At 43.4% G+C, this 26,193-nt stretch overlaps 2 protein-coding genes across 2 annotated transcripts in view; both read right to left on the bottom strand.

Annotated features, from left to right (window-relative positions):
- Positions 1 to 17,674, bottom strand: part of PLCD4 (phospholipase C delta 4) — a 25,917-nt gene extending 8,243 nt beyond the window's left edge. The window contains exons 1-6 of the mRNA XM_033859751.2: positions 11,153 to 17,674; positions 6,927 to 6,982; positions 6,631 to 6,789; positions 5,194 to 5,422; positions 3,929 to 4,064; positions 3,116 to 3,347 (exon numbers count right to left, since the gene is read on the bottom strand). Coding sequence (XP_033715642.1) covers positions 3,116 to 3,347; positions 3,929 to 4,064; positions 5,194 to 5,422; positions 6,631 to 6,789; positions 6,927 to 6,948 — 778 coding nt within the window. The 5' untranslated portion in view covers positions 6,949 to 6,982; positions 11,153 to 17,674. The remainder of the gene's footprint in view (positions 1 to 3,115; positions 3,348 to 3,928; positions 4,065 to 5,193; positions 5,423 to 6,630; positions 6,790 to 6,926; positions 6,983 to 11,152) is intronic.
- A 109-nt stretch (positions 17,675 to 17,783) lies between these two features.
- Positions 17,784 to 26,193, bottom strand: part of CNOT9 (CCR4-NOT transcription complex subunit 9) — a 28,333-nt gene continuing 19,923 nt past the window's right edge. The window contains exons 6-8 of the mRNA XM_004321125.4: positions 21,856 to 21,954; positions 21,549 to 21,640; positions 17,784 to 20,123 (exon numbers count right to left, since the gene is read on the bottom strand). Coding sequence (XP_004321173.1) covers positions 19,955 to 20,123; positions 21,549 to 21,640; positions 21,856 to 21,954 — 360 coding nt within the window. The 3' untranslated portion in view covers positions 17,784 to 19,954. The remainder of the gene's footprint in view (positions 20,124 to 21,548; positions 21,641 to 21,855; positions 21,955 to 26,193) is intronic.

A 26,193-nucleotide genomic window follows, 5' to 3' on the forward strand; every position in this document is an offset into this window, starting at 1 on the left:
TCCCCACAGCAGATACCAAAATCCGTGGATGCTCAAGCGCCTTACATAAAATGGCATGGTGCAGTCGACCCTCCGTATCCACAAATGTGGAATCTGTGGATACAGAGGGCCAACTGCAAATTAAATAGTCACATGGAGCTCATGGTTACCATAATGGACAGCGAAGTATTCAGTCCAAAGGGCTAATTTCATAAATGGGGAAACTGAGGCTCAGAGAGGATCAAAGTCAAAGACTTGTTAGTGACAAGACCAAGGTACCTGTGTTTTATTCCCTGGGCTGTGTAGCTGCTGCCAGCTATGGCCTGAGGGTTTCTTCCTATCGTCAGTTCCCATACGGTGCTTTGAGGAGTGTTTGTCCAACATCCCCTTGGACTACACTCTGAGGGCAGGGCCCTGTTGCTCCTTCCAGAGCCCTCACCCCCTCAGCACAGGCTTCATATAATAACAACAATGATGGCTAACAGTTCTTGAGCACTTGCTCTGTGCCAAGGACGTTACATGCAGCATCTCTCTTAATGCTCTCACCAACACGAGCAGGTGGATGTAACATGATCTGCCCTGAGAGGTTAGGTAACTTATCCCAGGGTCACATAACTAATAACTAATAAGTGAAGGAGCTGGGATTTGAACCCAGGCAGCCAGATGTCAGAGCCACGCTCTATACCACTGGATTGTACAGTCTCACTGAGGGTAACGTTGCAGGGGAGACAGAACAGCTTGACTCTCATGCCCAGCTTCCTCACTCCAGGTTTGACAAGGCCTGAGGATGGTGGAAAACGGCAAGAAGTTGGGCACAAAGTTTCATTCTTGGCTGTAATAACTCAAATCGCTAGGGTAAGTCCATAGTTACTAGGTAGTTTTCATGTACATTATTTTTTTTTATAAATTTATTTATTTTTGGCTGCGTTGGGTCTTTGTTGCTGCGCATGGGCTTTCTCCAGTTGCGGCGAGCTGGGGCTGCTCCTCGCTGCGGTGTGCAGGCCTCTCATTGCGGTAGCCTCTCTTGCTACAGAGCACGGGCTCTAGAGCACAGGCTCAGTAGTTGTGCCGCACTGGCCTAGCTGCTCTGCGGCATGTGGGATCCTCCCAGACCAGGGGTCGAACCCTCGTCCCCCGCATTGGCAGGCGGATTCCCAGCCACTACACCACCAGGGAAGTCCCCATGTACATTATTTCATTTGATCACCAATTATTTTACAAATGAGAAAACTGAGTCTCCAATAGGTTAAGTGACTCTTGCCCAGAGTTACTCAGTTACTAAGAAGCATAGTGGGGACTTGAGCCCCCGTCTCCTGACTGATACCACACTCTGCAGCCAGAGTGTAGTATCTGATAGTCAAGTGCAAGGGGAAGGAACACCAAAAGTGGTGGGAGGTAGAATAAATGTAATGATGTATACCGGATCCTGAACCGAAAATAGAGGATCCTATTTCTTAGCCCACCAACTTCCTCTTCTATTTAGTTTCCTGAAATGATTGCTTTACAGCCCCTTCCTTCTCTGAGCACCCACATGAATCTGGAATCAGCGATTCCAACGCTTTCTGTTTGACTCTGCGTTTCATGAGGGCACTGTACTTGTCTGACCTACTACTGTATCTCTGGTGCCTACCATAGGTCCTGGCACGTTACAAGTACTCAGTAAGCATTTGCTGAAGTAGTGAGTGAATGAATGAATGAAAGGGAGTGGGAGTTGAGACCTAGGAAACCTGGGTCACCTGTCCAGCTTACATTCCTCCCATCTCTAATCCTTGTTCTCAAGAGAGGCACCAGGTAAGAGTCAGATGACCTGGGTTTGAATCCCAGTTCCTCCTTTCATTAGCTGTTGACTCTGAGCAAGTCATTTAACTTTTCTTAACCTCAGTTTTCCTCTTTTGTACAACTGACAATAATAGATCCCACTTCCTCAGGTTGTTGGAAGGATTTGAAGGGAAAAACATGTAGAGATATTAGCACATTATGGGATACTTAGCAAAGGCCCAATAAAGATTATTGGGTTTGATTTACAAGGATATAGTGAGGACTAGAAGAAGTAAGAGATGTAAAATGCCTTGTAAGTCACTTAATATTAGTAATGTAAATTCTTCACTTTCTGCAGGGAATGGAGGGTAGGACGGTGTCTAGTAAAGGGGCAAAGAGAAAGGTCTGAGGGCAGACAGGGCATATTTTAGCTGTGCTTGTAAAGAGCTAAATGATTGGCCACCTCATCATCCCCCTCAGCCAGGGACTGACTAGTTTCCCTGCTCAGGGGCTTAGGACTCAAGAACCACTTGGAGAATTTGGAGAAAGCCCAGGAAAGGATAGAGAGCCAGCATTTAAAGAGACAGCCAACAGGAACCATGAAGGGAGCTGGAGGAAAAGGAATCACATGCACTAGAGAAGAGGCCAAAAGCAAGAGGACCGGGCTACCCTGATGGTGCAGTGGTTAAGAATCCGCCTGCCAATGCAGGGGACATGGGTTCGAGCCCTGGTCCAGGAAGATCCCACATGCCGCGGAGCAGCTAAGCCTGTGCGCGCGCCACAACTACTGAGCCCGCACTCTACAGCCGACGAGCCACAACGACTGAGCCCGCGTGCTACAACTACTGAAGCCCGCGCGCCTAGAGCCTGTGCTCCGCAGCAAGAGAAGCCACCGCAATGAGAAGCCTGCGCACCACAACAAAGAGTAGCCCCTACTCACCACAACTAGAGAAAGTCCGTGCACAGCAACGAAGACCCAACGCAGCCAATAAATAAATAAATTATTTTTTTAAAAAATAGCAAGAGGACCAAGGATTTTCCGTTTCCACTGAGGACAAATGTTGATATCAGGAAGAACTTCCTGAAAGTGAAGGATGAGAAACATGAGCATGGTGGAGGAAAGGGGACTTATGGAATGTTCTTCCTCCTGAGAAATCCAGCACTACAGAGGAGACTCCTGTCTTATGTGGGCAGGAAATGGCTCTCTCCTTCCGAAAGAGTGGTTGAATGAGATGAAGCTGATTGGGCAGGGGGCCTGGATAGGGATGGACTCAGCCTTCCCTTAGTTAAGCAGAAGGCTGCTTGTCTCTGCACCTTTCTAACCACAGTCCCCTATCCAGCCCCCACGTCTGGTGCCTCTCCACCCTTGTCCTCTTACCGCTATCTGAAGGCTCATAGCAGTCGATGAGTTCTAGAGCAAGGTCAGAAGCCCGTTCTCCTTCTTTCTGCTCCTCTTGGAGAAAATCCACAAATTCCAGCAGTGTCAGCTTCTGCCCATCAGATGAAAACTTTTCAAACAGTTCCTGCACCTCAGGACGCTGAGTCAATGACTTATAAAACTCTACAAATTCTTCTCCCTCCAGAGTCCCAGACTGGGATGCATCTGCTCTCTGCAAAAGAGGGTTTAGAGGAGAGTGGACAGACCCTATTAACAGCAGATTTTTTGGCTTTGACTTGCCCTGTAAGGGCAATATTACTGGTGGAGCCAAACGTGCTTCCACAGAATTCCTGACATTCAGTGTTCATAGAAGAAGCCACTTCAGTAAGTAAGAAGCAAAATTTCAGCCATACCATTTGCTACTGGAGATAATTTTCAACAAGAAAGAGTTAAATACCCCAACATGTCCCTAAAAGATCAGAAGATCCCTCCTCCTATTTACTCACCTACCAGTTGGAGTTTTCCACTGTACTAGGCACTTGTGAAATTCTGGCCAAGGGCAGAGAGATCCCTGAGGTCTGATGTAATAACATGTTGTTATTTACCTTTCATAACTTTATGAGTCATCTTTCCAACAAGACTGAAGGTTAAGAACCATGTCCTGCCCACACTTCCCATTGAGCCTGGCATAGTGCTAGGGTGCATAGGAGAGATTCAACTAGATGAGTGTTCCTTGAGAGGGTCAGAGGCCTTCCGGCCAAGTGAGAATGTGGCCTTGGCTAGCTTCTGCTATTCCTTCCCCAGAAGACTCACCTGGAAAAGCTGGAAGGCATGGTCTTGGTCCATTTCCACATTCATCAGGTGCAGTAACCGCTGGACTTCTCCGAAACTCATCCGACCATCCTGGTTTTTGTCTCCGTGCTGGAACCAATCACTCAGCCATCCAGGTCTGAGTCAAGGCAAAAGCACTGAGTGTGTGTTTGTGTGTGCAGATGTGTGTGCACGTTCATCCATTGACATCTGCGCCCCTGCCTTTGTCGCCAGTCTCTCCCCAATGCCAATTCATTTTCCACATTAGTTTCTGGAATAATCTCCCCAGAGCACCGATCTACCTTGTCCCCGCATGGCTCAGGTGCCTGCGGGGACCTCCCTGTTGCCTGCAGAAAGAAGCCCAAATTCCTTAACATAGAAGTTAAGATCTCCTTCACCCCCATGATCTGGCCCCAACCTCATCTTCTCAACACATCACTGACCTCCCCGTACCTCAGCCAGACTCAGCAACTCCCCTGCTCGCTGATGTCCCACTCTCTCTCTTGCTCTTCAGTTTCCCACCTCTGGGCCTTTACTCATGCTGTTCCCTCAGGCAGGAGTACCTTTCCCTCCTCCTCTCTTCATGTTCAAATTCTACTCATTTTCAAGGCTCAGCTCAAATGCTACTTCCTCCCTGAAGCTTTCTCAGAACCATCTCAGCTAGAAATAAATATTTCTCCTTCCTTTGGACACCCACATATCATCTAGAGTACCATAACACTGCTAAGGTACTTAAATTATTTATATAATTCTATTTTCTCTACCGACAAAAACAGTATCTGATTCTCATTAATCTTTGTATTCCTAAAGCCTGGCATAGTGCCTCATACATTCTGCTTAATAGATGGTGAATGAATGAATGAACTGGCATAGAAGGTGAATACAATCTAGGAAAGTTGAAGTGAGTTGACCCCACTAAGCCCTCTAAGGAGTTGCTTCCCATCCCTATTGTAGTTAATGTCACTGGGATCTTCTGTTCAGCTCTCAGGATCAGCACCTAGTTTGGTCCTTTGCCTCTCACTGTCCCTTCCCCCAATCCTGGGGGCCCTGATTCCTGCCCAAACTCTGCCTGGCTATGCCTGTGCCATCGCAAGCCTCCATTCCTCCCTCAGTATCTCAGCCTCACTTCGGCTGAGCAGTCCTTGCCCACCCCATCTGGACCCTCGGGCTTACCTAGATCTGTGCCCCCTCCCACCGGTCCCTAGCCCTGCAGCATCTGGCTCCTTCAGTGACCCGTGGAGCCCACTCTGACTCTATCCTACTGATACTGGTCCAGCCGCTCCTGTTGGTCCATGCTGGTGACAAAGTCCACCAACAGCTGGAGCCCCTGCATCCAGATCTGGGCCTCCTCGACACTGTTGGCCACCAGGTCCAAGTTGGAGCGGCGGCCATGGAAGACGATGGTGAAGCCCTGCTCCAGGGGGAACTCCTCTGCCAGGTTTCGCAGCAACTCAGACTCGTGGCCCTCACGCACTGTGTCCACGTCGGATATTGAGACTGCCGGAGAAGAGGCAAGTGCGGGCACTGAGGAAGAGGGTCCGCCAAATTGCAGCAGCTGAGGGTCAAGGACCAGTACTCCCCTCTTTTCTCTGAAGCCACAGGAGGAGGGACCCCAGCCTCCACAGGTTGGAACCCCCAAAGCCTTAGTACAGGGAGATGCAGACCCTTGGAATTCAGGATGCCACGAGTCATTGCTGTTTTCATAGGCAGCACGGCAAGGGGCCTGTTCTGGGAGTGGCAAGACCTGGCTTCCAGCCACCAGCTGGCGGCGTGACATGGGCCAAAATGACATAACCCCTCAGTGCCCTCATCTTAAATAAGGGATGGTCCCTTCCATGGCCAGTTTACATGGTGATCACAGGAGGACTGGCGGGGCTGACAAGTGGAAACACACTTGCAGGGTAGAAGCAGTTACACCAAAGCATGATGTGCCCAAATTCAATTCTCCCATTCCAGGTTTGAGGGCTTCCTCTTTCCAGATGTCTGGGAGGGAGCCAGAGAAATCCTTCCCCCCACTTCTTCAGCTGGAGCTGGTGTGGATCATGAGCTTTGGTTATGTCTCTAAAGTAGATTCTCTTAGATGTGTCCTGTGATCAAATTTTTAGAGGGATCATAAAGTGTTTGGCCAATAGGATGCACATTATTATGACACATTTATGATATTTAGAAGTATTCATTATAATGACTAACATTTATTAAATGCATCCTGCTTTCAGACCTCATGCTAGGTGATTTATACATTAACTTCTTAAGCCTCTGTAACATACTGGACAGGTACTGTTTAATCCCCATTTTATAGATGAGGAAACTGATATTAGTTTAAGTTAAGTAACTTGTCCAAAGCCAGTCAGCTAGAAATTGGGAGAGCCAGGGCTTTAATCCAAACATTCTGATGCCTGAGATCAAGCTCTAATAATAATAATAATAATAGTAGTATAATAATATATAATCTATGATTTACTGAGCTTTATTATGTGCCAGGACTCTTCGAAGGTCTTTGCATGCGATAACCAATTTGATCCTCATAACACACTTAAGAGGCAAGTACTGTTATAATTTCCATTTTACAGGCTCAGACACAGACACAAAAGGGACAGCACAAGGGCACGTCATAGGACACTGGTCCCTCCCCCTGCTCTCAGGCTGCTGGGTCCTCAGGGTTCTATCCACCCATGTGCCCGCCCCTAGCTATCCACATCACTCACAGCTGGGCTTGGCCCTGCCTCCGGCCTGCCGGGCATGCCAGACTGTCATGCCATCGTCCTGAAGTCTGAAGTATCTTAGCTTCTTCCAGCTTTTGGACCTCACCTTGCGCATCAGCGTGCCTTTCTGCATCAGCAGCAGGTCTTGATTAACAGGCAGCCCTGAGCCAGGAGAAGCAGGGACTGGGTAGCTGGCGGGGAGGGTGGAGGGCCCAGGAGGAGCTCTTGAACAGGGGTCCAGCCTCCTCCCTGTCCCTGGGCTGTCTCCCCAAGCCCTCTTCTCCTGCAGGGGTACTCACGGCCTTGCAGCAGGGATGCCATCACCCACTGCTTCACCAGCTGATGCCAGAGTCACCTAAAGGAGCAAGGAGCAGCAGCAAGAGGCTTTAGGTTAATCTCGGGGTCTTAGAATAACAGATCAGCGGAGGAAGAGAAGGGAGCTAGTGTTTCTTGACTGCACACTGTATGTCAGCTGCTTCATCTACATAGTTTGTAGCTCTTTTTACTTCTGATTTGAGTTTGGTGATTCTGAGGCTTAGAGAGGCTAAGAAACTTGCCTCAGTCACACGGGGACTCGGAATTTAAACCCAAATATATCTGATTCCAGAGCCTATGCTGTTTCCCGCAGCCATCTCCGACAAGGCCACACCAGGGCTTTCTGCCAAATACCCCTTCCTTCCCAATATCCTGCTATCCACGAGGTAATGCTGACCACACGTCTCAGTTCCCCATTATTAGGAATCACCAACTTGCTGCCTGTCCCCTTTCAGAAACTAGACTCTCTCTGCATCCTAGCCTTCCCTTCTCCAAGTGGAATCGTCCCAGCTCCCTCCTCTGGAAGCCCTCCCCATGCTTCCACGTAGGTCATCCAGCTCCAGAAGGGCTAAGCCAGAGTATTTCTTTTTTTTTTTTTATTTTTTTTATTTTTTTCTCTTTTTTTTTTTTTTGCGGTACGCGGGCCTCTCACTGTTGTGGCCTCTCGCGTTGTGGAGCACAGGCTCCGGACGCGCAGGCTCAGCAGCCATGGCTCATGGGCCCAGCCGCTCCGCGGCATGTGGGATCTTCCCAGACCGGGGCACGAACCCATGTCCCCTGCATCGGCAGGCGGACTCTCAACCACTGCGCCACCAGGGAAGCCCCAGAGTATTTCTTTTGTCTCTTCTACAACGCTTGGTGCTGCACCTACTTAAATAAGCCACTTCTACCTTCACATGATAAAGTATATTTTATACTCCTTTTCATAAAAGTAATTCTCACAGTTTTAATGGACCAGATAAGTTACATAGTCTCAGAACTGCATTTTCAAGTTTTCTCTACCTACTAAAAAAGAGTTCCTACCTTTAAATATGTGCTGTCTAATTTAGGACTGGTTAGGTTGTCCTAATAGCTAACAACAAACTTGCCTTGAAAAGAACTAGAAGATTTGATTTGTGGCCACTTTGATTCTAGCTCTGCCTCAAGAAGAAATATACTCGACTCTTAACCAAATCATGCTGAAACTGGCCAAGCCCATGAAACATAAAGCTCTATGCTCTTGTATAAGCAAAGGATCTACACTTGAATAAAAATGTTGTGGTTTTTAATTAATAAGTTTAACATTTTGACAGTGGTGAACATCTAAAAAACTGAAAGAATCCTTAAACCAATCATTCAGTTAGTACTCCATTGAAACATCATGCAGTTCAACTCCCTACGTTTTACAAATGAAAAAGCAGAAGTCCAGAAATATGATGTGACTTATCTGAGGTCACACAGCATATTAGTGCCCTATCTCCCTTAAGTAGGAAGAGACTATAAAGTCACCCAGGGTGACTAAGTCTTCAGGAATAATGTGGAGATCACTGAGAATACAGCTTTCCTGACTGCAGGACCTAGAGAAGGCTTTCCAAAGGAGTAGAAATGTGCAGGGAATCAGTTTGAGCCTAAGCAGAAGAAATATCTCAAGGCAGCTCTCAGGAGAGCAAGAACCCTGAGACAGTTCCAACTGTCAGGGAAAGGTTTTGCTGGCTGATGCCAAATGTGTAAGCTTGGGTGAGACCAGAAGAAACCTCTGATTGAAGAAGGAAGAAAAGAAGACAGAAAAGCATCTCTGCTTTGCTGGGTGGGGATGCACAGTTTGGAATCTGAGGTTTACAAAAGCTGTATGAAGACTGAAAAGTAACAGGTCTTTCTTAAATGTCTTAGGTTCTCAGACTCTAAGGGAGGTTGAGGTAACCCGGGCTGAAGCCTAATCCCCCTTGCCAACATCCTGCCTCACCTCTCCTCTGAACTTCTGGGATGGGTGGGCCTTGGCCCTGGAAGAAGACAGAATTACCTTCCCTTATGCCTGTGTCTGGGAGCCTCACCATGATGTCCTGAAACATGGGAAGCCTGAGAACAGAGCCCAAGTGCTGGGACACCCCTATTTTGCTGGGACACCCCTACCTCCTCTCAAACCAGCCTTAGAAAATTATTTTAACCTCTCTTGTCAAACTCTTCCAATCCCAGAGCTCGGCATGCTCTTCCAATCCTGCTCCCACTCCTGAATCACTATTTTAAACCTGTATCTAGGTGACATGTGGCCATTAGAGGGCCAATTTCAACTCAGGGAGCCACAGAATGTCAGAGCTGGACTGCATTTTATAGAGAAGGGGACAGAGGACTAGCTGAACTGCCAGTCGCCTAATGAATTAAGTGGCAGAGCTGGGACTAGAACTGAGGTCTCTGTATGACCACCTCAGAGGTCTCACTGAGACTCTGCCCTTAGAAAGGGCTTTCTCTAGGAAGCAGATTAAAGCAGAGATAAGACTGAATGAGGGATATCAGTGTTTTGTCTCTCCTCCCCATCATTTTCTGTTCCCACCGTATTCCACTTAATAGCCCTTCTTTTCTTTCTTTCCTTTTCCCATTCTCTGCTTGACCCCTTCCTTTTCCTTTCTCCCCAGCTCACTCTTCTCTTCTCATCCTCTCTCTGCCTCCCTGTTTGCTCACTTAAGTCAGCCTCTCTTTGCTCTCCTCTTCTCATCCTTCTCCTTATACCTTCTCTTCATTACTCCTTCCTCTTTTGTTTCTCTTCTAATTCTCAATAGCTCTGGTTCTCTTCCGCTGTGAGGAGTTTGAGAGCCTGGAAAGGGGACACTTGGGTTCGGATACTGAGTATCACATCCCTCTGCTCGGCCTCATTTTCCCCTGTATCCTAGGAGACTGACTAAACAAACCGCCCAGAGAATGAGACTTAGAACCCAGGTGTTCTAGGTCTTGGTGTTTCCTTTTGTGCCTGAAGGTAGGATGGGAAGGATGGTCACAACTGATGTAGGTGCAGTTAGGAGAAGAGGGAAAAAGGATTTGGAAGTGGGAGCAAGAGCAAAAGGCAAGGAGCAGAGGATAATGACTGAGAGTAAGAGAGATTGGGTCTTAACTGTTTACTCCTAGGCACATATGTGGAGATCCTCGAGGATATGGATAATTACCTCTATAACACAGATGAGAAAATAGAGACACAAAATAAAGTGGGAAGTAGCCAAGGACTGCCGAGCAAGATTTGGTCCTCAACTGCCAGGTGGCTTCATGTCACCTAGAGATGGACTTTGACAGAGTTGCCAATGGCGCCAATGGCTAATAGTGGAATTCAAGGTGTCTATGGTCTCTCTGAGGGTAGAAAGGAAGAGAATCATTCTGTCTACTCTCTTGCTTTGGAGCAGGATTATGACAGACCTGGTTCACATAAAGAGGACAGAATGGGTCATAGCCCTCAGAATGTTAGAGCTTGAAGACTCCTCTTTTATAACACATCAATCCAGCAGTTCCTGGCTATATCAATATCTCCTGGAAAGTGTCTTAAAATAGAGATTCCTTAGCTCCACCTCAAATCTACCAGATCCAGATTTCCAAGGATGGGGTCCAGGAATACTTATCTTTAATAAGCACTCCTGATACACAAGCAAATCTGGGGAAGCCTCCACTCCCTCTGATCATAGATCAGGAAGTTGTGGTCCAAAGTCACAGAGCTAGTTAACGTCAGAGTCAGGACTAGAAGCAAGTGCTCTTCCCAGCACAGCACTCTGGCACACCAACAAACTGCCCTGGGTCATTGAGCAGGCTAAGAACCAGGCATAGAACTCAAACCCTGGCTCTTTCCAAGGAAGTCTCACAACTCTCCCTATTACCAGGGGTTTCTGTACTCCCCATGGGTCTTGGCCAGCCCTCATTTGGTAATCCTCAACAATCTGTAATTGAATTTGTGCTAAAGTGTGGCTGCTCCAATTCTCTCTCTTCCCTTACTAGGGTGGGGCTCACCTCTGAGTGGTAGCCTGGGTAGCTAAGAGGTCCTCATATAAAGAGGTGACTGATACAACCAGCAGGAAAACTGTAAGTCAAAGAGGTTAAGCTAGAGAAAACCAGGAGGTCAGAGCCCTGTAGGCCTGTTCAGGCAAAAGAGTCCAGGGTATGATTTAGTCAGGGTGGGTAAGCATGTGGAGGGCAGAGTTAGGGACTCAGACAGGCCAGAGCTTGGAGCAGAGGCTGGTCTGAGCCTCCAGGCCCTTACCGTGGGCAGGAGAGAAGTCCTGTGTCTGAGATCTGCGACGCTCTCTGCTGTGGGCCGAGGAAACCCAGGAGGGCTCCTTTTCTCCTTTGCTTCTCTTGCACTCACTGGCTTCCTCCCCTCTTCTGCTGCAGTTTGCTGCTGTCACTGGCAGACTTACAGTCAGATAGAAAGAGTAGGGTGGGGAGAGGTGTGAGCGCTCTCCTCAGTCCAGCCCATCCAACTCTTAAAGGCCCAGGACACTGGTCAGTGTGAGGGAGTAGTGGGGGTGGGGTGCGCAGAAGAGGATTAAAGGGAGGGATTGACGGGCATCACATCTCCAGGGAGGAGGAGCCTGTCTGTCCTTCATCTTGATGCCAGCCCTCACTGACCTCAGTCCTGCAGTAGCTCTCAGAGTGAAACCCAAGGAGTATCCGAGTTGCAGTGCTCCATGAATCACTGCTTTTCATTCTGGTTGGTTTCTCTGTGTGTTGTACAGCTGTCTTTGCCCTTATTTCATCTGGCTCCTTTCCATGGTGTCTGTTTCCACTAGCAGAAGTGTCTCTGCATCCTGCCTTGCCGGGCACTCAGTCTAACTCTATGGCTCAGGGAAAGGAAAAAAGATAGAATGGGAAAGGGGGAAGATGAGAAAAGGAGGAGAGGAATGATTTGTGTAGAGGGATAGGTTGGTATCTACGTATATATTAGGTACTTGATAAATATTGAAGGAATGCATACGTGAATGTAGAAAACAATTTGTTTCATATATTCATTCATTCTACAACCACTTGTTCAGCACCTCTAATATGCAAGGACGTATATGTGTTTTTATAATGGTACATGTAGAAATGAAGCAGAATCATGGTGTCTGAGGATCAAGGGCAAAAAGAGGAGCACAAGGCTGGAAAGACACCCAACTGGGAAAGGAAGGTAATGAGCTTCTTACAGCGTGTATAAATAGGCAGCGGAAACAGAAACCAAGATTGAGGAAAGGGCACCAAGTTAGGTGAGGAATAGGGGATTGTAAAGGGCTTTATCATGGCCCCATACTTCACAGTGAGAAACTAAGGCCCAGGGAAGTTTAGGCAATGTCCTAGACTCACATGTCAGCAGCAGAGACTGTCAGTCCCTTACACTCACCCAAGTACTGTGAGCTGGGACCTACTTTTGCTCTGCCTTGGGAAGACTGTGGGGTATGGTTCTTTCTGGATCAGTGGATGACAGTATGGAGCTGAGGGCATAGGGCACAGCACTGTACTTGGAGTTCTGTGGGATCGTCTTCTGGTGAGGTGTGTCTTAATCATAGGCACAGAGGGAACTAACTGTACGAAGTGGTGTGATTTTTGAGTGTGCTGAGATCCAGCTGCCTCTTGTGGCTCCTCCAAACATCCCTCAACTGCCTAATAGTCTACCATCAGTGATTATTTATAGCTAAATCGTTAGTCCCATTAAAATAAAATCCTGAGTGATTACCATAAATGTCAGGATAGTGGTTACTTTTGGGAGGAGGGAGGAGTCGTGACCTAAGTTGAGTTTACTGTACTACGAGCAGGTTTTGGTAAAGGAAAAGGAGTATGCAGGGAGCACAGGCAGAAGACGGAAGTCCATTCATGGAGAACAGGAAGATTAGGAGGCATCAAGATTTAAACTGTGTTGATTTCATATTTTACTTAATAGTGGTCCTGTGTCACATGCTCGTCTTACTCTCCCATTTCCACTTCTCCAACATCATCATGTCCTTATTTTTCCATACTTTCCCTTCACCTTCCCCACTCCCCTTCAGGATTCCAGGGTTACATAGAGTTTGCCTCTCTGAGTCACTATTTGCCTCACCTAATTGCGGCCCAACCTCCTTCCCTTCTGGGTGTTCTGTGAGGGGTATTATCACCCCTCCAGGGTTTTCTGGTAGAGTTCGAATCTCAAACATTCTGTTTCAGTGTTCTCATAAGCACCCCAGATCATGTGTTCTGATTTTGGGGAAAGGCACTTGGAGACCTTCACAAGGTTAATGTGGCTCCAAAGAATGACTTAGAAGACATGTTCACTGCAGAATGCTCCTCAGACACAGGACAGGAGCAGACAGACAGGGCCCTGTGCATAGAACTGTCCATCTGGTTTAGTTGCTCCTATTTCCATAATGATCCTGGCCCTTCCCCCACTGTTGTCTATTATTAACAGATCCAGAAACCTGATCAGGGTAGCAGCAGCAGAGGGACTTTCTGGGAACCATGCCCAGGAAAGGCCTAGAAGCCCTAAATTGAAATGAAGGGGCAGCTGGCAAAGAGGGAGATCTAAACAGTATACTCTCTTACTGCTACGTAGGCAAGCCGAAACTCTCCTCCTGACACCCAGGGGAGATGCCCTAAACTTCTCTGCTTCTCAGGAGTCAGGTTGGGGTTTCAGAGACCTCTTTCCCAGACCATCCAACCAAACTACTCAAACTTCTGAAATAAAGCCCCCTTCTTGTTGGTCAAAAAGGCAACTCAAAATATTAAATTCCATCTAAAAAATCATCAATATGAGACCCCTGCTGAATTAAAAGCCAAGATATATAACTTCGAAAGACCACAGAATATGTAGCCACTCTTCCATTCCAGAAAAAAAAACAAAACCACAACCCCAAAACAAAAACAAAAAAACACCAAAACCACCAAGGGGAGTGGGAACAAGGAGGTATAAAATAAACCAGAGAACAAGATGATAGAAGTGAGAACTAAAAATGCAAAGGGTGTAAGAGGTAAAACTTTCAGAAAATTCACAAAATACAAGTGTATACTATTTTTAAGCCATATCTCAGAAAGGTGGTACTAAAATGTTGAAAGTTAAAGGAGCATATCTGGGTGTGGAAGGACTCCAATTTCATTTTTATTCAAGATTGCCTTGGCTGTTTTGGCACTTTGCATTTCCATGCAAATTTTAGAATCAGCTTGTCAATTTTCACAAAAATAAACCTGTTGGGATTTTACTTAGAATTGAGTTTCACCAGCAGATCAATTTGAGAGAACTGTCATCCTTACAATATTATTTTCCAATCCATGGAGTCGATATATGTCTTCATCTTTGTCTTTTTTTTTTTTTTTTTACATTTAAGGCATTTCAATTTTTTTAATTTTCAAAATGTATTCATTTATGTTATTGTCAGATCATAAAGTCATCCCTGAAATTTCATCAGGGTTAAAAATGCTTCTCAAATCTAATGTTATCGTATATACAATTTCAAGAAATAAAACTAAGTTATTGTGAAACTTTCACAGTGAGATTTCCAAATAGCTGAGAACATAGGCAAGTTTCCCCTTTGCTTGCAACAGACAGAAGCTAACCTATAACAAGGAAGAAAAATATTTGGTGAATTGACTATACATGATTTGACCACACACCTGTCAGTCTTTCTTTCAAGAATGTTTCATTGTTTTCAGTGTAAAGATTCTGCATATCTTTTGATAAATCTATTGATATTTCTAGCTATTTGTTATCCTATTATAAACAACATATTTTTGAAATTTCATTTTCTATTTATTGTATCTATAATCTTATTTTTTAAAAATCTTTATTAATTAAAAAAATTTTAAATTTAGAAACACATAATTGATTTTTGGGGGGCAGTATATTGACTTTGTATTCTGTGACCTTGCTAAATTCACTTAATCCTAAGAGTCTGTAGATCCTTTTGGATTATTTACATACACAATTATATTGTCACCACTTTTTTTGTTCCTTTATAATCTTTTCTTTTTTAAAAATCTTTTATTAATTAAAATTTTTTTTTAATTTAAAAGAAATATTTATTTGGCTTGCTGGGTCTTAGTTGCAGCATGCGGGATCTTTAGTTGCAGCATGCGGGATCTTTAGTTGCAGCAATGTGGGATCTTTAGTTGCAGCATGAGGGATCTTTAGTTACGGCATGCGGGATCTTTAGTTGCAGCATGCGGGGTCTTTAGTTGCAGCAATGTGGGATCTTTAGTTGCAGCATGAGGGATCTTTAGTTATGGCACGCGGGATCTTTAGTTGCAGCATGCGGGCTAGAGCCCTGACCAGGGGTTGAACCCAGGCCCCCTGCATTGGGAGCACAGTCTTAACCACTGGACCACCAGGGAAGTCCCTTCTTTTATTTTCTTGACTAATCACACTGGCTGGGACCAGTATAATGGTATACGGAGTTGTGATAGTGGACATCCTTATCTTATTCCTCATCTCATGGAGAATGATTTCAATATTTTATCATTGAGAGGTTTACTGTACGGTTTTTATTAAGATTTTTATTTTATTAAAAAATTTTTTTGTTTTCATGAATATGAAACTTTTAACTTCTTTAAATTATAATTAAATTTTATTTTGGGTCAAAGTGATTACACACACACACACATATATATTTGTGTAATCAATTAACCTACCTACCTATATTTAACCTATCTACATACATATGTAAGATTTTTATGAGATTAAGGATATACCCTTCTATTTCTCGTTTTCAAAGTTTTTTAAAATCATGAATAGCTGTTGAATAGTGTTCTTTCCTGCATCTGTCTAGATTGATTTTTCTCCTTATATGTTGTGTGAATTGAATCCATTAGTTTTCAAGTGTTGAATCAATCTTGTATTTTTGCAGTAAACCCAAATTAGATATGACCTATTATCATTTTTATATAGCACTAGATTTGACTTGCTTATTTTGTCTGGCAGTTTTACATTAACATTCCCGGGAGAGATTAGCACCTGGTTTTCCTTTCTGGTGATATCTTTGATAGTTTTGGTGGCTGGGTTATACTGCTTCAAAAGTGAATTGAGGGACTTCCCTGGTGGTCCAGTGGTTAAGACTCCATGCTCTCAATGCAGGGGGCCCGGGTTTGATCCCTGGTCAGAGAACTAGATCCCGCATGCCACAACTAAGAGCCCGCATGCCGCAACTAAAGATCCCGTGTGCCACAACTAAGACCTGGTGCAGCCAAATAAATATATATATTTTAAAGAAGTGAATTGAGATCTGTTCCCCTTTTCTATAGTTTCTGGAAGTTTATGATACTGGTGACTCTAAGATATAAATGATGTCCCTTTTTCCATTAAAAAAATATTTTATTTTTGGCTGCATCACGTCTTAGTTGTGGCACACGGACTTCAGAGCACGCGGGCTCTCTAGTTGTGGCATGTGGGCTTAGTTGCCCCGTAGCATGAGGGATCTTAGTTCCCCAACCAGGGATCGAACCTGCGTCCCTGCATTGGAAGGCAGATTCTTAACCACTGGACCACCAGGGAAGTCCCTCTTTTTTCATTTCTAATGTTGAGGTTTTTTTCCTGATCAGTCTATGGGTTTATCAGTTTTACTGTTTTTGAGGGAATGACTTTTGGCTTCACTGATTTTCCTTATTGTACATCTGTTTTCTATTTCATTGCTTTTTTTTTTTCTGCATTCTTCCTTCTACCTTTTGAATTTGCTATTCTTTCCCAGTTTCTTGACGTGAAAACTTAGATCACTGACTTCAGCCTTTCTTTTGTAATGTGTGAGTTTAAAGTTATATATTTTAGTGCTTTACCTGTATACCACAGGTTTTGATATGGCATATCTTTATTACCAGTTAATTTTTTTTATTTCCTTTGTGCTTTTTTTTCTGTGACCAGTGGGTTATTTAGAACTCTACTGCCTGTTTTATAAACAGTTAGGGACTTTCCAGTTGTTGTTGTTGTTGTTGTTTTTCCCTAGCTTAATCCCACTGTGTTCAGAGAACACTGTATTATTTTCAATTATTCTGGAAATTTCCTGAGGCTTACTTGATGGTCCAGCTATGATCAATTTTGGAAAAAGCTTTTGGTGCTATTAAAAATATGTATACTGTTGGTTCAGTGACAATGTTCTATATATGTCAGTTAAGCTAGGATTGTGTTGTTCAACTTACCTATTATATCTGGTTTTAAAATAAATGTATTATTAAAAAAATTTAAATTCCACAACATTCTGGAAAGAACAATCTCATTTCATTCTATTCTCTGACACAATATGAAAATGTGGTTTCCTATTTTAAATGTTTTCCTTGGACTTTTGATAGCAATTAACTTTGTGTATTCCCCCTCTCCCCCTCATACTTTCCCAGCCTTTGAGCAGCAGGAATAGTGAGCAAGGGAATCATACATATAGCTAGTAAGGAAGCTCTGAAGGCTACCAATGCCTCTCCTTGCCCTGTTCCATCATTGAAATGAAGACCCTCAACCCTTGGAAAAAAGAAGCTGGAAGCAGAGGTTGGCTCTCGCCCATTAAGAGCCAGGAACAGGGATGGAAACAACTCTGGAGATGTGCTCTAACTCTTGAACCCTGGAAGGAAATGAATATTAAAGTCTTTGATAAAATGTTTCAAGCTTTACCTCTTCATTTATAGAAGTCTCTCCCACACTAGTACTGTTCTGGCTACTACAGCCAGGAATGAGGTTCTGTCCCAGCAAGAGATACTTTGTCAGAAAAAGGGCACCATCTCAGCCTTGCAAACAGCTTTTATACATCAGTAATCTTCTCCCAAAGAACCTATCTAGAAAGGAACCATCACTGCCCTCTTGGCAGTGTGTGTGTGTTGTTCAACAGAGGTAGAGGCAAGGTTGATGAGGATCATCTGACCACAGTGCCTAGATACCTCGATATTGACAAAATAAAATCTCCAGTTTAAAAGAAAAATTATTGTTACAAAAACAGAAGCATGTTTTATTTCAATCCTGTTGACGGAGTGAGGATGGAACACAGAAAATGCGGGGCGGGGGAGGGGTCCTCTTTATACACACAGGACATCAGGATCAACTACAAGGAACAATACCCATTTCCACCCCTCCCCGCAACTCCTACCTGGGGTCCAAGGCCAGCTGAGAATAGATGGTACAAGAATTAAGATACTATTGGCACAGTACAATGGCCAATGCACTGAAAGATGCAGAAGAGAATTTTTCAGGGAGCAAGGCCTGGCCCTCAGCTGCTTCCCCAGAGGAGGGGGAATGAGAAAACTTTGGCTCAGAAGGAAGGCGGTTGGCAAAAATCAGGATTACCCTAGCTGGACTTTCCAGGTCAAAACTATGGGCTGAAGGGAGTCAAGACATTTATCCAGTCCATGCTGTTCTCTGATTTCTCCAAGACCTCTTCTCTTCAGGCTTGAGATTAGTGAGAGCTGGCCTGGTTCTCCTCTTCATTTTGGAAAGCAGGGGAATAAGTGCTTATCCGACCCTTTCTACATCTAGGCTACTTAATTACTACTTTCTTGGCTCTAAAGAGACAGAAGCCAACTAACAAGCCGGCTCCCTTTGTGAAAGTCGGCTTGAAAGAGCCCTTGGGTTGGCAAACTGCCTCTGCAAAGGTTTCTCTGAGCCTGCCCCTTATAAACCCTCCCCAAATGTATTCAGGGACACCTTCAATCATGTGAGATGTGGGCCAAAAATACTTGGTCTCTCTCTAGTTGGGTTAATAATCCCATCTTTGACTGGAGATGGGGATTAGAGACAGAGAAAGCAGGTGACGGCAGGGGGAAGGACTGGGGGAAAGCAAGGCAGTTTACACTGCAGATTCAAGCCTCTGGATTGTGAATAGAGTCACCTAAAGCTCCAGAGCAGGAAGGGGGATTCTCTGACACAATATGAAAATGTGTAAAATATTTTAGTGGCAACCCTGTAATTCCCATAGACCAAAGGGGAATTTTTCAAAAAAAAAAAAAAAAAAAAAAAAAAAGACGGAATAAGTGAGGAAGCAGAGTCCAGCCCTCTATCTTAAATCTGAATAAAATTAACTCATTCAGCTAATACTGCTTCAAGTACAATCACGAAGACAGATGGAACTGTAGATTCACACTAGGGCAAAGAATAGGATCAAGTAGCCTATCATCTTAAGCACAGACACCTCCCTTTTAAAAGTCATCTAGAAAATATCTTTGAGGACTTGAACTGAAGGTGACGTCCACCATCTCCTCTCCTCCCCCAATACAATACCCTTCCAGGACAGCCTGATGAATTAAGACGTCTGTTTTAAGTTTAATAGGAGGGAAGTGAAGAAGGGAAAAGCACGGAGATTTGGAAATGCTAGCAGCTAAAGCCAAAAGCAAGGTTAAGGTCCTTATGGCATCCAGAACTAGGGGTAAAAGAATGCGAAAGAGAAGGGAAACAGGTGGTGGGTTCCTGCTGTCCTTTGGCTTTATATCCTTCCCCTGCCTCCCATTCCTCCCAACAGCTCATGCAGCTACTGGCCTGCTAGAGGGGATGTAATGCCCAGACCAACTTTTTATTGAGCTTACGCATCTAACAGACTTGTAAACGGTACCAACTGACAAAGTTTTGCTGAATATTACAGCTTGTGTCCACTAAATACACCTCTCTCTGAGATTAAAAACAAAAAACCAAAGTAAACAAATACTGAGAGAGAGGATGAAGAGACATATCTTGAGTCTTCCAGGAAGGCAAAATAAGAAAACGCCACATGGCTTGGTCCCAGGTGTTCACCATGCCTAGAGTGCTGCTGCTGTCACCACTGTCTCCCCTCCCTGCCAGTGGCTGGGTAGAGGTGAGGGAGAACGATCATCTTGGGCATGCTGCAAATACAGCATTTGCTGGTGTTGACACCCTCCTTGGCTGTGGTGGCAGAACACTGTGTCAGGAGCCCGTTTCCTGGGAGTAGCAGAAGGAGCCCAGGTCCTCAAGGCAGCCTGATGGCAGCTCATACACCTCAGCAGGGGTACCGTGCCCCTTTTCTCCAGTGCAGTTCAGCATTGAGGTCGTCTATTCCCAGTCGGCGATAAAACCTGAGCTGTATTCCTCGCAGGTTCCCCCTCCCTTCCCCAACTTGGGGGAGTAGTGGGAGGGGACGGGGGAGGATCACTGAGGGGGCAGGGGGATACCCCGGGGATCGGTGACCTGGCCCTCTTGCAGGTTCTTCACGAGTTGTGCAAGCCAGCGTTTAGTGGTGGTGTCATCTTTTAGCACCTGGGCGAAGGTCGTGTCCTTCAGCTGGTCAGGGAGGCACTGCCTCAGTGCTTCACGTGCCCTACATCAGAAATAAACAAACCGACCAGGGAGACCAAACAAATAAACCCATATCTGGGGGACAGGGAAGAGCCCTTTTCTTAGATATAAATACATAGAATCCTGGGAATCTATGGTTCTGTCAAGGTACTTTAAGAAGCCATTAAAATTCTTTAAAGCTTATGTTAGGCATAGGCTCAGATTGCTCCAGGATCTGTTGTCTGCAAACATTTTCAGAATGATGCCCCAATGTAGAATTTTGTGACAAAGCAAATGGAATAAAATGGTGCAATAATTTACTTCAATTCAAACTGCTTTCTGATTTATTACAGTAAACATTGTCATAATACTCATGTTGGAAATATATGGATTATATAGTAAATGAAATATTCCAAAATCAGTACATTAACAGGGGATATGACCTCACTCATAGTATGATAAATTAATGAACTTTAAACTGATATAAATTTGTGTCTTTCCAAAAACAGCTTCAGCTTTATAGTTAAAACCCTTAATAAGAGATGAGCAGTAAAAACAAATCTATGGTAACATTATTATCAGATGAACTTTTAAATGTTTCATTTACTTTAAAATATGACCAGTAAAAGTCGAATCTGAAAACTCAAAAAGGTAAATGTTAACTATTTATAAGGCTGTTTTTTAAGAAAAGTTATAGCTTTTGTACTCAGCCTAGTTTCTTTGTACAAGGAGAGTTTTAAATAAACATATTTTCAAACTTTGGTGAAAACAGGAACCACTAAAGAACAAGACAAAATGGTCAAAGAAATAGTTAGGGCTTAAATAACCTCAGTGGCAGGAGGCTGAGTTCACATTAAATCAAGTTATCCTCATTCCTAAGAACACAGAAATCAACCCATTATGTGGTTTAGCAGAATCTGAGCAAGTGGCTTTCAGCATGAATTATGGATTTACAAAGCAAAAGGTCAAATATTTCTAAAACGCATTGTATCTACAATGTATGATTTCTGGCAGAAAGATTACGAACATAGGGAGATAAAACAATTAGCTCAAGGACTTTACAGGAAGAGAACTGGAAATGTAATTCAAGAGCCCTCTGGGCCTGTTCCTTTCTTAAGAGACCTTTGAAAGTATACTTTTCTTTCTGACCACCTGGAGTAGCAACAGAAAGCTCAAACCACAGGAGTAATGTATCATAAGATTCACTGTCTGAACTCTCTGGAATTTTAGAGTAGGGTACGGAGTTCCAGTGGGGAGATAAAACTCTGATGGATTTTTAAATTCAGTACTTCAGATTTTAAAAGGAATTAATCAAGGTCTGTCTCAGACAAGCTAAATATAGTTTTATCCCTTCCCTGTCCTAAAGACATAGGAGCTACCCCATGAGATGGGGCAACTGCTCACTAGAGTATTTCCCCTGAAATACTCACCAGAGTATTTAAGTCCTATAAATCCTATAAATGTTTACCTGGGATTATCTGAGAGTCGAAGGTAACATCTTACTACATGCTTCAGCAAACGGGCGGAAGGCTCTTTGGATAGCTGCAGGACCATCTTACCCTGTTTCCCCCGAAACAAGGTGGGATAGGAAAAAAACACACAAAACACAAAATAATCCTAGTTGATATCAGAGAGCAGATATTGCAAGAACAGTTATACAAGATTCCACAGTTGTTATTTCTAGTTGGGAGACTGAAGCAGCTCAGTATCGACTGCAAAGCGACTAAGCTGTGTGATCAGAAGCAGTTTCAAAGAAGGCAAATGAAAGAACTCACCAAGATCATGGCAACATGGGAGAAACGCTCATACGTCTGACATATATAAGCCAAACCAGTGTCATCTAAGAGGATCTTCTGGAGGATAAATGTGGCAACCTGGAGTAAAACAAAATTAAGGAGTCCAAAACGTTGCTCAGACTTGTCTTCCAACTGTCTGTTTTTCTCCCAGGAATAACCATAAGCAGAAAACTAAGCAAATACCCTTGCATTCTATATAACTTACTTGACGAGACACGCATAGTACAAAAAAATTAATAAATATTACCATATTGGACATTTACTATGTGCTGGAATTTCTCCTTAAGCCATAACATGCCTTATCTTATTTTCACAACAAACCTATGAGGTAGGTACCATTGTTATTCTCATTTTACATAAAAGGTAGGTAATTATCAGAGTCTTAAAAACAGAGAGACTGTCTGTTACTGAACACCTACTATGTGCCAGGTATAACTGTTGATCAATAACTTGCCAGGTTAAGGTCCCAAGTGACAAAGCTACTAACTCAGAGTTGAGATCAAACCTAGTTAAACACAGAGCCTCTTCCCTTTTCCATGGGCCAAGATGATTTTAGCAATTCAGCTATGCCTCATCTCTTCCGAATGAGTTAGGTAAATCTTTTCTTATTCTTAAAAGATCTTAAAGAAAATAAGACTTTTAAGCCTCCCTTCGAAAATTGTTCCAACAGTAATAAAGAATATACTCACTTTAAGCTCATTAACTCTTACATAGATGGGATTAAAAAAATACTAGTTTAATTCAAGTCAAATGATTATTATAATGATTCTCTTCCTCAGCTGCTCTGCAGAAACAACTGTGGGAATTGTTTTATTTTACTATTTTACTGGGGTATAACATTGTGGTTGGCTAAATAATGGCCCCCAAAGATATCTAGGTCCTAATCACCAAACCCTGGGGATGCTACTTTATATGGCAAAAGGGACTTTACAGATGTGATTAAGTTAAGAATCTTAGGGGAAGATTAATCATCTTGGATTATCCAGGTGGGCCCTAAATATAATCATCACAAGTGTCCTTAAAGAGGAAAGTGGAGGGAGATTTGACAATAGAGGAGAAGGTGATGTGACAGAAGCAGAGAGAGATTTGAACATGCTACACTGCTGGCTTTGAAGATGGAAGAGGGGGCAGTGAGCCAAGAAATGCAATTCTAAAAGCTGGAAAAGTCAAGGAAAGGGACTCTCTCCTAGAGCTTCCAGAGGGAATGTTGCCCTTACTGGCACCCTGACTTTAGTTTTAGCTTGGTTAAACTGATGTACGGTTGCTGGCTTCCAGAACTGTAAGAGAATAAATTTGTGGTGTTTTAAGCCACCAAGCTTGTGGCAATCTGTTATAGCAGCAATAAGAAACTAATACAAACATATACACAGTAAAATATGTAAAGTGCACTAATCTTAAGTGTATCTTAATTTTTACATCCTACACATCTGTGAACCACAACCAGATTAAAATACAGAACATTAGGAGGTTGGGATTAACACATACACAATATTAAATATAAAATAGATAACCAACAAGGACCAACTGTATAGCACAGGGAACTATACTCAATATCTTGTAATAACCTATAATGGAAGAGAATGTAAAAAAAGAAAAAAAAATATAAGAATCACTTTGCGGTACACCCGAAACTAACACAACATTGTAAATCAACTATATTTCAATAAAAATGAAATAAAATAAAAATTTTAAATAAAATAAAATACAGAACATTTCCAGCACCCCAGAAGATTCCCTTGTGCCTTTTCCCAGTCAATATCCTTCCCTGAGAGGTAATCACTATTCTGATTTATCCTCACTGACTGTTCTTGCCTGATCTTGAATTTCACATACATATATGAGTCATATGGTATGAACTCATATATATCTGGCTTCTTTCACTTGACATAATATCAGCCACATTGCATGTATCAGCAGTTCATGCTTCTTAACTATTGTGTAGTTTATTTTGTAACTATACTACAATTTACCCTGCATAGTAAAAATGCTATAAATACTCCTATATATGTTTTGATGCCCATGAGAGCTTTTTTTTTTTTTTTTGCCATGCTGTGTGGCTTGTGGGATCTTAGTTCTCTGCCCAGAGATCAAACCTGGGCCCTTGGCAGTGAAAGCGTGGAGTCGTAACCACTGGCCCGCCAGGGAATTCCCGAGAGCTCATTTTTCTTGGGTATACATTTTTGGGTGATAGGGTAGGTTTATGTTTATAGTGGATACTGCCAAACAGCTTTCCAAAATAACAGCTTTCCAAAATAACTTATACTATACACTCACCCAGGGGGATTTAAAAAAAAACACAAATGTCCATACTTTATCACCCTGCAGAACGGTTCAGTAGGTCAGATAAGGGACCTGGACATTGATGTTTTAAAAACACTTCACAGGGACTTCTCTGGTGGTCCAGTGGTTAAGAATCAACCTTCCAATGCAGGGGATACGGGTTCGATCCCTGGTCGGGGAACTAAGATCCCACATGCCGCGGGGCAACTAACCCCAGGTGCTGCCACTACTGAGCCCACGTGCCACAACTAGAGAGAAGCCCGCTCGCTGCAACAAAAGAGCCTGTGTGCCGCAACTAAGACCCAACACAGCCAAAAAAAACCCCAAAGAATCAAAAACACTTCACAGGTGATCATGCCACACAGCTCTGACTGAGAACCTCTGCTCTACTGGGTGTCTACTATGGCAAGACGTTTGACTAAGCATCGTACATAAAAAGTGAACACAACGAGGTGTCTGCTTGCATGGAGCAAAAGAAGAAAGACTTGCCAGGAAGTGACTATAAACCATAAAACGTAGGATAGGAAAAGTATTCTACTTGAAGCGTAGTAAAGGTCAATGGGAACATCTACACATCAAGGATGAATTAATTCTAGTAATGGGCAAGGAATGTAAATAGGGGAGGGATCATTAGGATGGGGGTTCCTGGAAGAAATGTCACTAAAGAAGCAATGAATCTTTTTCTGTCCCAGCCATAAGAAGCCAACTTGAAAAAACCCTATTCATAGGCAACTATGAATAAAAAATGACAGAATACAGTTGTAACCATTCCAATCCGGTCCCGGAAAGCCACTGAAATTAACAAAAGGAATAAAATTAAGGGACAAATGAGAGAAGAAAAGCATGAATAGGGACTTCCCTGGTGACGCAGTGGTTAAGAATCCGCCTGCCAATGCAGGGGACATGGGTTCGAGCCCTGGTCCGGGAAGATCCCACATGCTGCGGAGCAACTAAGTCCGGGAGACACAACTACTGAGCCTGTGCTCTAGAGCCCATGAGCCACAACTACTGAAGCCTGCGCACCTAGATCCCGTGCTCCACAGCAAGAGAAGCCACTGCAATGTGAAGCCCGTGCACTGCCAACGAAGGGTAGCCCCTGCTCACCGCAACTAGAGAAAGCCTGTGCACAGCAATGAAGACTCAATGCAGCCATAAATAAATAAATAAATAAATAAATAAATAAATTTATTTATTTAAAAAACAAAGAAAAAGGAAAAGCATGAACATAGATCACATGTCACTTATTCTTTGTGTGTTAGTAGAAAATTGAAGACAGAGGTTTAAATCCTCCCTAACACACAAACCTTAGATGGCAGGCTGGGTGGAAAAGTATTCAGAGGTAAAATACTTGACTTAAAAGCTGCCAACTTCAGCTCATAACATCTCTCTTTCCATCCATTATTTTTAAACAAATGGCAATCTTGGATAAAAAGACGCCCACAGGGAAACTTCTATTGAGACATACCCTACACAGGGGTAACAAGTAATACTTATCTGCATTTTCAAGGAAATTGAAGAGAATGTGGACTTTAAAGAACATTTTAAAAAATTCAAAGAACATAAAAAATTCAAAGAAGAGCTGAAAGGACATGAGAAGTGAGAGGCAGAGACTAGAGGAAAAAAATTAATACAAAATTAAACTGCTACATGTATACACGGAATACTTCTGGAAGGATTCTACAAGAAAGTAGTAATACTGGTTACCACTGGAGAGAAGAACTGAGAGGCTATGGTAGGAGACTTCCATTTGTTTGTATACCCATTTGTAGTAGCATTTGAATTTTTACTTTATTTGTATTGTGAATTCGAAACAAAAAAAATTTAAATCATTACATCTACTTATGTCCAACTCAGCAATAAGTATTTACCAAATTAAAAATTAGAGTGACTAGTCTAGTCAATGTGACTAGATACACTTTGGAAGCAGAAGTAAGATATTGCTAAAAATAGTCAGCAACATGGAAAAGTAGCCTTGAGAAAAATCACGATATGAAATTAAAGACAGAAAGTAGAGAGGGAAAAAATATATATTTGAAA

Source organism: Tursiops truncatus, chromosome 7, assembly GCF_011762595.2.
Source record: "Tursiops truncatus isolate mTurTru1 chromosome 7, mTurTru1.mat.Y, whole genome shotgun sequence".
Lineage (NCBI taxonomy): Eukaryota > Metazoa > Chordata > Mammalia > Artiodactyla > Delphinidae > Tursiops > Tursiops truncatus.